Here is an 18,660-nt window from a genome sequence, read left to right on the forward strand (position 1 = left end):
ATACACAATTCTTGACGTACTTACCTTTTTAAATTATGAATCTTTCCTATATGTGTAGTTGCGTTAAATATAAGCACCTTAATGCTTTTATTATTATTATTATTATTATTATTATTATTATTATTATTATTATTATTATTATTATTATTATTATTATTATTATTATTATCGTCAAAATAATAGAAAAGAATTGTTAGAAGTTCATTAACATGTTATCTAGTCTTAGTTGTGCGTAGTATGTACGTATATGTTGAATGTTACAGAAACACAGTTATTGTGACACCGACCTTTATTTGATAACCAGTTATGTTGTCTATTCTCTGGATTATAAATTAACATTCATTCGTACATTTTATGCTTAGTTGCATATTTAGATATTAACATGTTTTGTAATTTGAACTGTGAGTATAACGTGTATGTCAATCAAAATTATTTTTAATTTTCAAGAATTTTACGAAGGTAAACAGAAAACCTTTGCAACAAACATATGAATAGATGTGTTAGTTTAACAGATTTGAGGGTTAACTTTATAAATGAGAGATTCATACTATGTCACCAGATTTCCATAGCCGTTGAGCGTAGAAACTGGAAAACTGGAAATATACGAGGAAAACTGGAACTGGAAATATACGAGGTGTGTTTAAAAAGTGGTTTGAAAAAAAATACTTTATTGATTTGGAAATCCGAAACACTAATCCTCTTCAAGGTAGTCTCCTTGGTAATGCACACATTTCTCCCAGCGCTCTCGCTATTGTTGGAAACACTTGTGAAACGCAGTTTTTGGAATGGTGAGCAACCGTGTCCTCTCATTCCACATGATGTCTTCTCTTGACTCAAATCAAGTACCTTTTAATAGCATTTTCGGTTTGGGAAACAACCAAAAGTCACACGGAGCCATGTCGGGTGAGTAGGGAGCGTGACGACACAAAGGAATTTTGTATGGAATCAAATTTCGCGGACACTCTCCTCATGCCCAAATTCTCGTTCTAAATTGAATGTACCGATCCGATTGAATGGTTTCCGCTTGGTTATCACAAAGCTTTTGGCAAAATTAGATGCAATATCGCTGCTCTAGTTTTTCTGTCATTTTACAAAAAACTGAAATCCGACGACAGCTCACTACATGTCTTCACTCGTTGGCCGACTGCCAGTGACTGACACTTTCTGCGGGCGGGAAAAGATTCACGACTGTGCATGAGTGTTCCCTCTACATCTACACTGAGAAAAGTCTTCCGCGCGTCTGTCATTTTTTTACGCGGGGAAAAAATAAGTTTTGATACTTTTTAAACACACCTTGTATATTTGTGTTTTCTTTTAACCCATAGATTGTGGAGTTCTGTGAAGGGAGGAAAAAGGGAATTAAAGGGTTTCTCGGGAGGCGTGGTGCATCGGTGGCAAAGCGCTCATCTTTGGTGGAGGAGTTCTCTGGTTCGATCCCAAACCGTATGAATTTGTGGTGAACAGCATTGTGTTTATGGATTTTCTCGGGATTCTTCCATTTCCTTGCACATTTTCATTTCACTCGGTCGTTCGTAATCATTCAGTTTTCATTAATTATAATATCCATCTCATTTGGCCTGAAGAGCATAATCGTGGAACATTAAATTAAAGATTTCATTTTAAAAATTCTCGAATATTATAAGGTCTGTGAAATTATTGAGGCTTGAAACTTAACGTTTTGACTAGACAATTGTAAGTTATTTTTATTATTGTTATTGTTTTTGTTCAAATTTGTTCTTTAAGGCTGGGAGATTAGTTGAAAGGTTTCTCCCTGTGGAATTTGTCACACACATGTTCCCTTTTTTGCTATCAGAAAATGCAAATCATTCATTTTCATGGGCAAATTGAATATGGATTACGTACCATGTGTGTTTGGGGGGGAGGGTAAGAGGGCAAGAAGAAGGAGTTAAAAAATATTGACCTCCTCGGTCATGCGTGTGTTTATTATTAGTATCGATGATGAGAATTTATTGTCACAGATAATGATTATGATTACAATAAAAACAGAGGTTGACGAACTTACTTGATCATAGAACAAGATAACATAATACTTTCTTGATAAGAGATGAAGAGTTATTTATTTTTATAGTGATTTCCGATAGCTTTATCTTTGGCTTTCTTTTGTTTATGGAACAAAAGATTGAAGTTTTCTTCTTCTTCTTCTTCTTCTTCTTCTTCTTCTTATTATTATTATTATTATTATTATTATTATTATTATTATTATTATTATTATTATTATATGCATTTGTGATTTTAGTTAAGCGTGAAATTCGAATCACATGTGCAACACCGGAGATATAAAACCTGGGGACAACCACCACGAGTATACATGTAGTACTTGATAACCTTTTTAGATAAGAAATGACTCTGACCTTAATCACGGATGCTGCCTCAATATTTTCTTGGTACTACTGAGGAAGAACATATCAGATCGAATCCAAAATTTATGGATTACAATGGAAAATCACCACCAGTTTCTTCATACTGTCAGGGGTCAATAGTACCAATAGTAATATCTGGTACCAGGGTGATTCATAAGACGTGCAAAAAGGCTTTTGAAACATTCAGAATTGAAGGAAAAATCATAAAGAAGACACAAAATGAAATAATAATTTTTAGTGTAACGTTCCACGGTTTTGCCATTTAGGAGAAAGGAGGTTGACGATTAACGAAAGTGAATATGAAATTAAATTTTTGTGTTCTCCCACGGGAAATCGAACCCGGGACCACGTGCACGAAAGATACACGCTTTGGCCATTCGACCAACGAGGAGGGCTCTAAAGAAGGTACAGAAACGCATAATACTAGACATATTCAGAATTGTGAGGAACTTTCTGCAAATCCCAGAATAAATTAAGAGATATGGAAAAACAGTAATATACTTGGATGATCCGTATATTTTATATCACCTGCTCAAATAAGAAGTTTTAAATAAAAGGGATAATAATAATTATAATCAGAACTTGTGACTACTGGCATATTGATTTTATTTACTATCATACTCAAAAAATACAATATAAAAAGAGAAATGTGCAAATATATTATATATTTACTACACTAAAATTTCTCAAAGGTAGCTGCATGCTCAAGTGTCAAGTAGCGACAGTGCCAGATAGGGTGTCAGACTACAAATAAACAATAATAGTAATAATAATAATAAATAAAAATGATATGAAATATTTCAACATTCTTTAATTGTGCCGTGTAAGGTACAGAAGACGGTTACTTGGTTACTTCCAAGTGAAAAATAAGGAATGGAAAGAATTTCGGGAAAACCGATGGACATGATATTGTCTTCCACAAACTCATGGACGGATTGAACAAGGGACTATTGTTGACACCAGAAGGGAACACTCTACCCCGAGAAACTGTGCTCCTTTATATACAGATGATTATCAAAATAGTGGAGACATCTGAAATAATACAGTTTACTTGATTATTACGGCGTAGTACCCTGTTAACTTGTAGAACACCCCTGGTTCTTGGTGGAATAGAATTCATGGATCATTTCTAGTGGAATATTATACCATTCCTTATGCAGTGCGGCACTCAGCGAAATATATCTGCTTCGGCGTATAAGCTCGATATCTAACTGTATGTATTCAATAATGTTGAGGCCCCTGTAGATTGGACGGGCTAGGGGAGATATAGTTCATCACAATGTTGATTATACCACACGTCAACAGTTTTAACAGTGCGAATTCGCTCACTGTCATCTTGGAAAATCTGCTGTATTATTCTTCGTCATTCGTTCTGTTGCAACATTGGATGTATATGGACACCTAAATATATTTATACATAGTCACTGGCAATAATGCATCCAGTGGTGTTCTTTAAGTGTAATCACAGAACCACGGAATACTTGGAAATTGCGGCTCACATCATAGAGCCGCTTCCACGTTTTACGGTAAGAAGGAGACAGTTCGGAGCCTAACTTCCTTTAAGCATCTGCTTTGCGTAAGGATCTGTTGTTAGAAATATGGTGAAAGAGAACTCATCGGACCATATTACTCGATTTCAGTCATTCATTATCTGTCCATTTTTCATGTTCTCGGCACCATTTTCTTCACGGTAAAGCGTGTTTTGGTGATCAGTGTTTGAAAACTACAGCCTGACAGTAGTGTTGAGGCTCTCATCTCGCGTCGGACTCTTGATTGTCGCAATAGGCTATGTGCTGAGTTTTGTAGTCGCTTTTGCTACATTCGCTTTACGGTCCTTGGTGACTGTCTTGAATGCTCAGTGATCTCTGTCACTGAAGCTTCTCTTCCGGCCACTGCTGTATTATTCTTCGCTGATGTTGTTTAGCTATGAGTTGTCTAGGCCGTCATCACTTCGTACAGTTTATTCTAACACAGTAGTCTTAGATATACTTGAGCTAACTAACCTCGGATCTACAATTTAATCTCTTTAAAACTCAGAGAATTATCCCATTTTACTTCATCACTGTTTCCTCACTTCAGCACATGCCTCCGTACTATTTCGCTTGACAATACTACAGACGATCACGTAAAACACTACTAACAACAGCCAGGCTACATATGTATCGTCAGTGTTACCATCTCATACATATTACGTATTGCACTCTGGCGTTTTCATTATTTTGATAACCGTCTATATACAAACACTGAAAAATTGCCAAAGTAATCCCGAAGCGTGCGTGAAAAAAAGCTATATATATATATATATATATATATATATATATATATATATATATATATATATATATATATATATATGTGTGTGTGTGTGTGTGTGTGTGTGTGTGTGTGTAATCAGAGTATATAGATACTCATATTACTGTACAAATTAATACTAGATCTGCATCGGATACTGTTTCTAGCTAAATCCATCAACTAAGCAATATTAAAATAAACTTTATTTATCTTTAGTTGAAATAATAACTATAATTCCGTCTTTGACATTTACTTTATTGGATAGATAATTTTCTATGAACCCCTATGCTCATAACTACAAATAAAATTATTACGCCTCAAAATCACAATTAACATCTTCCGACCTTTTAGGATTTTAGGCTTTAGATTTCTGGGCTTTCGGCATCTAAGGCCATTAGCCCTTCATGTTTTGAGGGATGACGTACCTCAGCGAGCACACTATCCGGTGAAAGGGAAGAAAGAAAGGATGGGGGAAGGAAGGAAGCGGCCTGGGACCTATAAGTGAGGTACCACCCCGGCATTTGCCTGGTGTGAATGAGGAAAACCTCATTCAGGGTGGCTTTCCTGAAAAAGCGTTTTTACACTTTTTCGACCGAGTGACCGCACTGGGAATCAAACCCAGGAACGCTCGCACCGTTAGCGACTACGCTGCGCGAGGCCATACTCTTGCGACCTTTTGTCATATTCTCTATCTTCTCTTAACTACAGCTCAATTACGAATCCAAATATTGTTTTATTATGTCATTATGATTTAGTTATTGAATTTAACAAAAATAACAGTTATTGAATTTAATCTTGCTTTAAAAGAATGTAAGAAATTATGTAGAGCTGTTTTTATTCTGAAATTTCATATGAAATTGCTGGAACGTAAAATGTTTTTCTTTCTTGTAGGTTCACCAAGTAAACGTTCTGTTTGTAGACAGTCCAGTTGGAACGGGATTCAGCTATGTTAAAAACGTGTCTTTGTTGGCGAGGAACAATAGTGTTATTGCTAGCGACTTGGTACAATTTATGAAAGCCTTCTTGAATAAAGTGCCAGAGTTTAAATATATCCCATTTTACATTTTCTCAGAATCGTATGGAGGCAAAATGGCAGTACAGTTTGCTCGTGCATTGTATAAGGTAAGCGACAATGGTTGGACTTTATTGTGAATTTATATTCTATAATATTTGACTTACAACTGCATGCTTTCATTAAAACAAAATTGAAACGTTTTAAATTTACTAGCTGAACCTGCGCTCTCTACACAGCGCATCATTTACATATGAGCATGAATCTCCTTGTCATTCCTCACAACATCTGTACTTATCCACTTACGAACACAAGTGAAGGACATCTTGATAAAAATCGGCAAAGGGTATCATAAAAGGGATATTTTTTCGATTATTTTTTCAATATCTCGCATCGTTTGCAAGATTTGAGTCTGCTTCCTTGGAGTTTCTAATTCATCCATGATCAGTGTTTTCTTTCGTCTTGCATGCAGTATGTAATAAGCAAATACATTACATACACAATTAATTATAATGTCAGTGATGTATGGTGTTCATTGGACAAAACACTCCAAACAATAAAGATTCATTTTAGATTGGAGAAATGGTTATCCTTCGTTTTTCATTATCATTTGGCTATGAAACAAACGCTGGAGAGATATACTAACCCCGTATACAAATGTCTGGTGTTGGAATGTATAACTCGTAGGATATGCTTCTTTTTAAAATATCAATATTTCCACTATATCCCTACAAAATGTAATAAAGAAATAACGGCTTTTTTTTAAATATTCAATTAGAACTGAACAATCCACACAAAATTTGCAATTGATCAGTAAAAACGGCATCTTTCTAGAGCTTGTGGTTTCCAAGATACCATTGTCAAAAAATTGGCCACAAACATATAAACTAGCATTTTAATATATAGATAAATATAAATTATTTTTGAAGAAAAACTTTGTCAACAAGAACAGTAGCAATTCCAGAGTAAATTACCAGTGGCGGTTCTTGAGGAATGTTAGATCGGTAAAACAATTAGATGTTATTGCTACAATCTAAAGGAAGAAAGCTTTATACGGCTTCAGAAAGCTGTAAGCAAAAATAGTACATTAAGGTGAGTTTTCTTCCTTCTAGCGGTAAAATTATATTTTTACAGATGTGACTTCCACCAAAAACCACCACTAATCAGTACTATGCTGAAATACCATACGTGCAAATACCATATGTGCAATACGTGCATTTGCATAGGGCGGCAAAATCTGTAGTAACTATATTACTTAAAATAAGTATTTCAAGTTGGAAACAGATTTCATAATGATTGTAGTTAAATTTACTAAACTGACTTCTATTTGAATACTAAATTCATAAATCATGTTTAGGTCGCATTAGTTTAAGGTCATATGGACAGTGCTAAAGCAAATGGTCAAATAGCATGAATGGACAACAATCAGCATGAATTGCTTGATTGATATCAAATACAAAAACTCGAACAGTAGCGAACACCTGTTCCATTTAGTTAGTTGTCACAGTTTTGATATGAAAACTAATCTTATCTTTGTTACAAACTAGTTCCTTATCACTGAAGATGGAAACAAGTCTTTAAAAAAATAGCAGATGTAGAAGGAAAATTAAGAAATTAAAGATAAAAGAGCTAGCTGCACTGAAATTGCAAACTGATATATTGAGATTGAAGCTCGATATTGAATTGTATAAAAAAGGATTACCATCTTTCCTCTGCCAGTGTGTTTGCTTTATCTTCAGTAACATAATAGATTATTATTCAAAGAAAAATCAGACACAACGAGCATAAATCTCCTTGTCATTCCTCGCAACATTTGTACATGTCCCTTTACAGACACAAGTGAAAGACATCTTGATAAAAAAAATGGCCATTATTTTTTATAAAGGGGAGATTTTTTTCGATTATTTTTTCTCAATATCTCGCACCGTTTGCAAGAGTTGAGCCTACTTCCGGTTGGAGTTTCTAATTCATGTATGTCCAGTGTTTTCTTTCTTCTTGCATGCAGTATGTAATAAGCAAATACATTACATATACAATTAATTATAATGTCAGTTATATATGATGTTCATTGGGCAAAACACTCAAAAAATAAAGATTTATCTTAGACTGGAGAAATGGTTATCCTTCCTTTCCATATGTCTCAGGCCATGAAACAAACACCTGAGACATATACAAACACAATAAACAACTATGTGGTGTTGGAATGTATAATGCGTACGATATGATACTTTAGGTTTTTTTTAACACTTCCAGTGTACGCCTAAAAATGTAATAAAGAAATAATGGCCATGTTTTTTAAATATTCAATCAGAACTGGACACTCTACGCAAAATTTGCAATCGATGAGTGAAAACGTCATCTTTGTAGAGCCTGTAATTTCCGAGATCTCATTGTCGAAAGGATTGGCCACAAACATATAAACGTCCACTAACATATAGTCTAAAAATCCAAAGATGGCAGCACGATTCATTTCCATTGATTTTGGAGAAGGTTTACTAAAGTACAAAGGCTTTGAACAATAATTTTAAAACATAAACTTTATGAAAAAGATCTATTTAAATAGTTTATTTAAAGTACACGCACTTAAAATGTTTGTCTCTGTTAAACGTGAAATCACATATAACCGTAAATGAAAGATTTGAAAGCCAAAGCTGTAGGTTGGAGCTCAGGTTTTTAATTGGTACCGTAGCATTTTAATAGATATATATATATATATGACATATTCTATTGTCACGATAGGTGGATTAATTACGTACATAAGCAAAAGTAGCTGTTCATAGTATTTGACTTACAACCGCATGGCATTTATTTAAAATAAAATTGAAACTTAAAATCTCCAGTTCACTTTTTTCGTTACTTCTGACAAAAGTTTAGCCTAATTGTTATGTTGTTCTCATTGTACATCTTAAAATAATGTTATCATGTCAATTTCTTTTGATTCTTGCAGCAAATTGAGTCGAAGAAAATCAGTCTTCCTTTTAAGGGGATAGCGTTAGGTGATTCATGGATATCTCCTGCAGACTCCATTTTAACATGGTCATCGTTTCTTTTAGATACGGTAAGTCTTTTTAAAACTTTGTTCTTTTCAGCAAAGTTATATTTCATTTTTAAAATGCCTCCTGCATACTATTTTATTTCCTTATTAACCTTATGACGCCAACCTTTCAAAGATTACGTTATTGCCAACATGGGGTCCGTGTGGACCCCAACCAATAACGTTGTTAGTAGCCAGTTTTTATTAGGTTTTATTTTTATTATATTGTTAAATACAGTTCCTTAGTTTTATTTACTATAATATAGTAAAAATAAACACAGTACATATATATATATATATATATATATATATATATATATATATATATATATATATACACTTACTAGAAGAATATACTAAACACAAACCATTTTTATTCTCCTGCTTAGGAATCTTTACTTTCCTACCAGACACATACATACACACACACACACACACACACAATATATATATATATATATATATATATAGTGCAACATTTGTGTACTACGATACATTCTACTGAAATTTTCTATATACTACATTTTCTTAGTTCTACGTATTTTCTGATCGCTCACGGCTTTCAACCATTTCCGTATGGATATCCCTTTTGCACCTTCTCATTGTACCAACAACTGCTGTTATCTGAAGACACAACTCTCGGCAAGTCCGATGCTTCTGAAATAAATCTTCATGGTTATACTTCCTCGCTTACCTAACCATTGCTTTACAAGTCATTTCACCAGGTCTTTTACATTGCCTCGTTCGTGCCCTACGTGCTGACAAACATATTTTGTCTCTGAATAATTGAGGGGTTCGGCCGTAAAACTTGATAACCCACAAAAGTGAGATTTCGAGAAAATCGCATTTCAATTTTTGTGAAAATCTGTATTGAAAAGTAAACATAAAAATAAAATAATACAAACATGAAATAACATTGGGTATATCTCCTTTCAAGTTATGACATGCAATGAAGAAAATTTAAATCCCTTCTTGCCTTTAATGTGAGTGTAAAGCGTGGCTTATCATGTTTTACAGAAATGAACAAAAGTGTACCACACAAGTATACTACTTGAATAATATTACTACTTACAGTTGAGGAAGTTCGTTAAGGTGCAACATCACTTCGAGGCATCAATATAACAAGTATTAATTATTTGTGATAATTTTAGCTGTTTGTAGAAATCACTGTACACTGGAGGTAATCCTTTATGGCATGTAAGTTTGTGTTACCGATAGGTCTCCGTGTGGTGTATTTTTGTTGCGGAGAAGTTCCTGTAAATCCACCAGTTTCTTTCTTTCTTCCGCAGAGTTAGTCTTTCCCCAACATCGGGATTGTACGAGTAACTAACGAAGAGTACGTACGGTTCCCAATGACAAAACGAGAACCTTTGGAGACATTTACCTCTGTCCGTGTGGCTCTTCTTTTATATGGCTTGTTTTAGGTGAGATGTTTGAAAGAAGTATTCCATTGTCATTTCAGTGACAATAAATGAATTTCTTGATCACTTCAATCCAATGCTTGGGAAGAGACCTGGCTTCGTGAGATCATGTAGTTCGGATTCCATCTTAATCAATAGGTCTCATCTCATATAGCCTCGCTGCTGAAAGGGACGTTAAACTCAAAATCAACTCAACTCAACCATTGTTTAGGCTATAAACATTTTGATAGTGACGTTTGACAGTTTTCTATACATGCAAAATCTCTGTCGCTAGCCATATTTTGTGGCCGACGACTGGGAAAATTTGCGACACCGACTGAAATGCATCACTTTGTACAAGACTACAAAGTGCATTTTAAGTCATTACATATTCATTGCACGTGACACATGGTAAAGTACAATCCCACTACAAGAGAAACACAGCTCGATAAAAATTAACGATGTATGTTCCTTTCACTAGAAACATTCTATGTACTTAGAATATATCAACACGGAAATCAGGCTGCTGGTAACAAGGGTAATTTCATTATTTGACAGAAATAAAGACCATTTTGACGTAAAACTTTATATCCCATCAATGTGTAATTGCTTGCACATAGGGTAGCGTTTCCATACTTTATGATCATGATATTCCATGTTCTTCCTGCTACAACTTGTAGAATTTTCGGAAATATAGTCAGGATCTTCATCGCTATCATCAACAACACTAGACATCACAAATCGACTTCCATATTATGTGGATGCCGGCATATTGTCCTCTATTTCCACCATATTGATTGTGGCTTACCATGTTTTACTTGAAACACGTTGTGGTTTCCCATGCTTTATGTAGTCACCTACAACATCTACCGACGAAATTTTCAACCATTTGAAATGACAGTCTTACGCGTTCACCCAAGACAAGGTAATTACAGTTCAGAACCCAATTTCGCTCGGTCGGTGGGTTACCATGTTTTACGCCCGAGCCCCTCAATTATGATGTTTCAGTATTGCACACTCAGTAAATTTTTATACCGTATTTTCCGGTCATACTTAGAATGTAAACATACAAGAAATCCTCCACATGTAGGTTCCAGTTACTGATCCATAGATTACAAATTTCCAGATCTGTACAAGTCAAGGAAATTCAGAACGAATATTTCCCAGAGTTCACGGAATGCTGATATCTTGTCTGTCTCTAGTTTCTCTTGACTAGTTTGAATATTATGAAATCAACAAAAACTAAGGAGACAGTTGAAACGATTCAGCGACGTCGTTGCTTGGAATACTGGATATCCATTTTCACTTGGCCACCTTTCATTGAAGCCTTCTTCTGCCGATTTTGGCAATAGGGCCAAAATAATGAAGTCTATGAACGTATATATTTCAGTTTCGTCGTTTTATGAGTTTTACTCCTTTACTTTCTCAACATTGATTCGAGCTTCTGTTTCCTGCACAATTAGATTTGCTGATTCTGGAGTTTGAAAACTTGTAAGGCACGTAGTTCATTCTGAATACCTAATTCCGCTGGTTCGAATTCCTTGACGACATCTTCTGCGTACGTCTGGTGTTCTGGCGGGTCCTGTGCACTTGATTTTCTTCCACGTGAAGCTGTAAATTCTGTAGTATTTGTTCCGTGCTCTGTTGACATGTCTAAAATTCGGCTAGAACGCTGCGGAGGGTCATAACTAGAAAACAGGTCCACGTCACCTTTATTGGAGCTACCGGTAGTTTAGTCTCCTTTCCCTTCCCCACACAATTCACGTTCATACTCGTAATGGCTGTCGTCCGATTCAACCTCAGTTGTTTCGCTATTAGCTACTTTTACTTCTAACATCCGCAGAACGCTTTCTTTAGGTAGTCCTAGACAAGACACTGCAACTAAATAACATAACTTTCTCAACGTAATTTTGACCTGAAGCGCATCGTTTTCTGTATATTTTAAAACAGCACAACTCACTTGTCAGAGGAATAAATATTTACTTTTATTTATATTGTCGTTGTTAGGAATTACCAATTAGCAAGCTTTATTTATCTATCTGCGCATATGGAAGCATGGAAAACCATGGGGTCCGTACGGACCCCAGGTATGCTAAATACGTTTTGGTTCTTAAATATTCTTATAATTTCTAAATACAAAAGCGTACAACAAGTAAATTGTTACAAATGAATTGAGAACATCTTAAAAAAGAGATGTCCTAAATCGTAGATAAGAATATAAAACAAACAGAGAAAATATATGAATATAATGAAGCCTGGGGTCCGCACGGACCCCAGGTTGGCGTCATAAGGTTGATTGGCAAGAAATTAATATTTAACAGTTGGTATTTTAGTATTGACATTATGATGTGTGAGTTGTTTTCATATTAAATGTTACAAGATGTTGGGTAATTTCGCAATATCCGTTTTTCATCTTCTGTCTCGGTGTTTTTGTGGCTCCTACTAGTACGTAACACATGCAAATATATATATATATATATATATATATATATATATATATATATATATATATAGTAATAGTTTTTGTAGGTTTTGAAAGATATACACATTTTTCATGACTGATTGTTGTTCTGTCACTTTGACTATGCTAATTATGGATGAAAATATTGCCCAAAGAGCAGTTATTAGATTCTTAAAGTGCTACGACCGAAAGCCACTGTGGAAGTCCTAAGGTCTGTCGGATTAACAACTATAAAAAATGTTTCAAGCACTTCAAGGTAGGAGACACCAGACTACTTCTGATGCCACCGTGGAATGGAAATTTGTCAATCTCAAGAAAATCAACAGATGTTGACGAATAGTACTCCATGAACTGACCCAAGCTCAAGCTCAAAGGCGGCTGCTCGTGAAAAGTTTGGTGACCAAAATATCAAACGAATTGTTACGTGCAATTTAAAAAAAAAAAAAAAAAAAAAAAAACTTCATCTACAATTCAGACTGCAGAAACTAATGATTGAATCCCGAAGACCTTCCGGAATAGGTGGTAGAACTATAAAGTTCGAATACAAAGTGATGTATGATTAATGGAAATGTGTGATCCACTGTCAGTTAGTTACAGGTGGTCGCCCCATCAGTACTCATGACAGCTCGATAAAATACTTGAAGCTTTGGCCGGAAAGTACTCGGATACACATACAGTTTCGTAAGTATCCAGTACATCATGCACAGTATATAACCACGCACAGTTATTTCTAAATAGAACAGTACTACCACATTTATAAACCTTTTCTGTCAACAACCCACATAAAACATACTATCATCATATTAACACTTTGAACGTGCAAATCTGTGCTTGTGAGAAAACTACTGTGTCCAACTAATCCAACGTGATGTTCTGTTGGCCTCTTATGCATCTCACAGATACTTGTACATAATATATGAAAGAAAAACAGTATCGCTTTTGCTGTATTTCACCTTTAAAGCCTTTCTGTTTCAAGTGCGCCCTTGCTGACGTTGCTGTCGATCTGTGTTTTCCCGTACCTCCCTCGAAAGAGGAGAGACTAGTTGCTGTAGCCGGATCCGTCAATAGTTGGATGCGGGTAAGGTTTTTTGTCTAAAGCGAAGGGAAGGTTTCTTCCGGAGGAGGGTAGCGAGGGTGAGGACGAACTATGTTTCACATTTTTTTCCGAGAGCACACTTTGAAATAGTATAGTATCCTGATCATAAGATGACATTCTCACTAGTTCACTTCATTTGGGTTTGCTTGCTTTAAATCTGGCACAGTAATGTGAGCAGCACTCGAGAATGTGGAAAAATTGTACTGAGTCTTTTTAGAAACCAAGGTTTCTCCCATTTTACCTGGTAATATTTTATTATTATTATTATTATTATTATTATTATTATTATTATTATTTTCAGTTATAGCATTAAAATATTAATTTGCAGAAAAGGTCAGATTTTTATCAAAGTTTTCTCTGCTGCTTTAATTTGAAACAAAGTGAGAATATATCCAAATTAATTTTGAATTTAACAAACTGAATCGGATTTGTATATTTTCTTTATAAACTAATAAAGAGTCAAATCAGATCAGTAAATTTAGTTTCCTCAATTCTAAACTTGTTTTCCTTCTAGGTACCTCTTTTACATACAGAATAACTAGATCCAAGAAGTTGGAGTATTTATTCCACAAATTTTTACTCCTTTGCAATTTTCTGTAATCATCCTCTTATTCTATAGGACGTTACCTCCAAACGTTAATATATATATATCGCAGTTAATTTTTAGTTTAGTTCTGAGCAAAGAATTTTCGAATGTTGTTTGTAATAACTGTTGTTCTTTGCAGAGTGTTATTGATACAGATGGTGCAATTGCAGTTCAGAAGTCGGCAAATAAAACGAAAGAAGCCATTGATGCTGGGAATTATACCGAAGCAACAGAGTTGTGGGCGCAGACTGAAGACGTTGTCACGAAATATAGTCACAACGTGAATTTTTATAACATTTTATACAGAACAAATCCTACTCCTAATGTCACAGAGTCTAACTTCGTGGGTAAGTAATTGATTGCTTTATTGTCCATAATGTACTTTGCATACAACGGCTTCGCCAATACAAAGATTACTTTGTAAGCATTATAAAATCCATTATTGATATAATAAAGACAAAAAAGACAAACTGTTTTAACTAACTAATAAGTTACTCGTTTTAAATAATCACCTTCTTAAGTACAGAAGGTTGTTCATTTTATATCGGACGTATTTTCAAAGTGTACTTATACTTCGAAAAGCCATGCCGCTACCGGTAGTCGGATTACTAGCATTGTAGACTATCGTCCTACATCTCAGTTTCTGGTGCAACTGACTGCTTTGGATCAGAGTTCTAGGAATTCTACTCCATTCCTCCCTGTGGGGTTTCCATAGGGAGTGAGGCAATGATGTAGACGTTCCAACAATCTAATCAATTGGGCTCTTAGGACTTATGACAGAAATATCGTAAAAGGGAATAACACGGGTACCTGTTCCCTGCTTCATGTCATGGACGTTTTGTCCATGTAGTTTTCCATCTAGTTTCTGTTGCTTCCATGCAAACAACCGATAAATTGGGATCATGGTGGATTGCTAGAAGTAGACAGATTTCACTTCGACATTTCTGTCCACATTATTTACCTCAAGCTTCCCTTCGTAATCTTATCCGGAGATAACCACTTCTCCGCATAGCGGTAAAATTCAGTACTTTCCTTGCCAGAGGTGTCACGGTGCGAAATTTCCCGAAAGATACCATTATGTATGAGATAAATGGGAGAACCGACTTCCATTTCTCCTCCCTCCACAAGTGTCTTTGTTACAGTTTGTGATAATGTGTTTTATGTTCAGAATGTAACATTTGAGAAGATTGTGACTGAAAATCAGCTGCGCAAGATTTAATCTGTGATTGTGCCACGTTGAGGTGGTGGATTCCCGTCAGTTGACAAATTCTACGAAGCACCTTAGGCGACTTTCGCTGATAACCTTAAACGGGTCCCTTTTGCTTTCGATTGTTCCTGTATGAATTCCATTTGTTTGAATAGTCGTGATATGTTTAACTGTGATCATTCCGATAATTAAACGTTTTCGCGATACTATTTCACTATTCAGTTGTACAAAAAATGTACGTGGAAAAAAAAAGTGATGTACCTTTCCATATAACGGTTTATTTTCCGCTCCATTTCACTATTATCAAAATGACACTCCGGTTATTTGCAGAAAAAGTCAGATTTTTATCAAAGTTTTCTCTGCTGCTTTAATTTGAAACAAAGTGAGAAGATATGCAAATTAATTTTGAATTTAACTAACTGGATCGAATTTGTATCTTTTCTTTATAAGCTAATAAAGAGTCAATTCAGATCAGTAAATTTAGTTTCCTGATCAGTAAATTTAGTGTCTCAGAACTTTAAGCTGAGACAGCATAGTGATTACGACACCTGTTTCATGTTTCTGGCGCAAATGCATAGGTAACAGCAGCATTGCCAAATTCATCTGATGTGAACAGAACAATCTACTGTGTTCTTCAGAATTATGAAACAGGTATATTTTGTAAGAGGCTTTTGATTTCGTGTTTGCAAATTTTATTTGACAGTTTTAATGTTGGCTAGATATTTTAAATAATATTACTTCGTCAAGTAGAATTATACAATTTAATTAATCAGAATCTTGATAAGTGTAAATTGTTCTCGTAGTGTAGAAATTAAAATTAGAATTTCTATAAAAAATACTATGTGAGTGGTTGTATAAAATTATTTCGAAAATATGAACATTGAAAATAAGCCATGTATGTTGCGTGCTATTCGAAGTTCGAGGAAATAGAAGCAATTATCTACGACACTTCCCCCTGGAGAACAAAATTACTTCTAACTAAAACCCTATTTCCTCATAAAAATTATTCCGTATGTTAACAACGAATGAAAAATCGCATGGAAGATTAGTTGTCCATAATATTTTGTTGAATTTATGAGGGATGTTTCTAAAGTTCTGAGAATTTCTAAATAACAACAGACTGCTGGGCTATTAATAACAGTTGTGACACTAAACAAGTTGTATCTGTATTGGCGCTAGGGAACATGCTATATCAGTTATCCATTATTTTATTTTTGTGAAAATAGAGCGTAAAGTCATCGGAAATTGTTAAACGTTTATCTGCAGTTTTTAGGGACTCTCCAAAACTCAGAAGCATAGTGTATGGCTGGGTGGTCCTTTTAAAAGCGGTAGAACGAGGGTGGAAGATGACCCACGCAATGGATGACCTAACTTCGCAGTAAATGATACAAGTTTTACTGCTGTAGAGAGACTATTAATTTAACAAGTGACTGCTTATGAAATGAATGCTACTGGGAGCAGGGTTGGTTGGTTTAAACCAAGGTGGTTTAAACCTTGATTTAAACCAGCCGGTTTCCTCAAAGGACCAACTGGTTTAAACCAAACAAAAGAAAGAAAAAAACGAAAGATGCTTTAAATCGTGTGAACTGCATGGTGACGTTTCCACATATCAAACCATCTACATTAGTTTTATCTCTCTTTCTTTTTTAACCAAGGCGTCCAATGTTCAATTCTCGATCGAACCACAACCCTTTTTTCAAGTGTAAACCAAGTAACGGTTCGGATGTCACTTTAAGCGAAAGTATTCTCCTTGATAACCTCAGTGTTACATAAGGATGTTAAGCCTAAACATACGAAATGAAACCATGCCGTACATTTCTGCTTGTCTGAATGCTGTTGTTTTATAAAGAAGCCAATATTGCTTAAATATATTGATAGAAATTGGCAAAATGTATCGACTGCGTACGTAGTTTCCAACATTAGCTTGGATTGGACTTCCAGTTTTAATTTTATTGAATGATATGGATATACTAAATTGGATATCTTAGCGTACTGATTATGATACATTGAGCGTAAAATTTTACATGCAAAGCAATAACAGAATTTTCCCGGTGGCTAAGGCGGGAGTTTCCCGATTTAAGAAATTTACTGACTGAACTTCCCAACTTTATAATGAAACGGGACAGTTCTGATTTCCGAATAAACGAATATACTATTGGTATTTGAGTGAAGTGGGTGGAACTTCCTATCTGCTGTTTCAAATCCAAAAAGGGGACAATTTCTCTCGGATGTAAACCGAGCAGCAGTTTGGATTCCACTTTAAGCTCATGTGACCCCTTTCAGCATAACCCCGTTGTTGCATAATAACACCAAGGTGAAACACTTATTCTTGTCCATATGTATTATAAATACACTGAGCAAATCATTTATATCAAAAAACCTGGTTTAAACAAAAAAAGAAAAAAAGTTTTTTAACATGGCTTTTGCGAACGCTGACTGGGAGCATTGGTACACGACAGGTTTATGAGATTCTGCTCAATCATTTGGGCGTGAACAAGGTTTCAGTTCGTTGAGTACCTCGACTGTTGAAACCGGAACAAAAACTGAACATAGTGGGAACTGGTCAACTTCAAGAGATTTTCCAGTTTTATGACGAGCAATTTCAGCGTAGGGTAGGATAATAGTTTATTAGAGTAATAAACTAAACGTGAAATCCCGTACTTTAACCAGAAAGATAAGCCCATTAAAGAAATATTGTGATGCAGACCAGAAAAAGTTCCCTTTTATAATCATGCCCAAGATGATTTTCTTCTGTGAGCAGGATGATATTTGGGGACGGGGTGATTGTGATGGGATAATTTTACTGGATTATGCACCAAAGGGAAGCACAATTAATCACGCGTCAAAATTCGTTCTGGAAAGCTGCATGTGAGATCTTTAGTGCAACAAGACATTCAAGACGGCCCGCCAAACAAAATAATGTTTTAAGTGATTTCCGTTGGGAATTACGTACGAGTCCTCATTACTCGGATAACCTGGCACTTAGTGATTACCGCCTGTTTCTCGAGTTGAACAAACCTTTACTTGCTGCATGTTTTCAGCACGTGAATGATGTAACACGACCTGTAAATATATGAATAAAAGACGCTCGAGAGAAAGCCTTAATAACCTATATTTACGTTGAAAAACGTAATATTGATGAAAACTATTAACAATAAATAAATAAAATAAAATTCCCAGAACGTACGGAA

At 35.2% G+C, this 18,660-nt stretch overlaps 1 protein-coding gene across 2 annotated transcripts in view; it reads left to right on the top strand.

The window, feature by feature from the left end:
- Nucleotides 1–18,660, top strand: part of LOC145680391 (retinoid-inducible serine carboxypeptidase-like) — a 46,248-nt gene that overhangs the window by 14,241 nt on the left and 13,347 nt on the right. For both annotated transcript variants that reach the window (XM_081750832.1, XM_081750831.1), the window contains exons 3-5: nt 5,565–5,795; nt 8,633–8,743; nt 14,402–14,609. In XM_081750832.1, the coding sequence (XP_081606958.1) occupies nt 5,565–5,795; nt 8,633–8,743; nt 14,402–14,609 (550 nt within the window). The remainder of the gene's footprint in view (nt 1–5,564; nt 5,796–8,632; nt 8,744–14,401; nt 14,610–18,660) is intronic.

Source organism: Thermobia domestica, chromosome 3 (genome assembly GCF_964235325.1).
Source record: "Thermobia domestica chromosome 3, izTheDome1.hap1.1, whole genome shotgun sequence".
NCBI lineage: Eukaryota > Metazoa > Arthropoda > Insecta > Zygentoma > Lepismatidae > Thermobia > Thermobia domestica.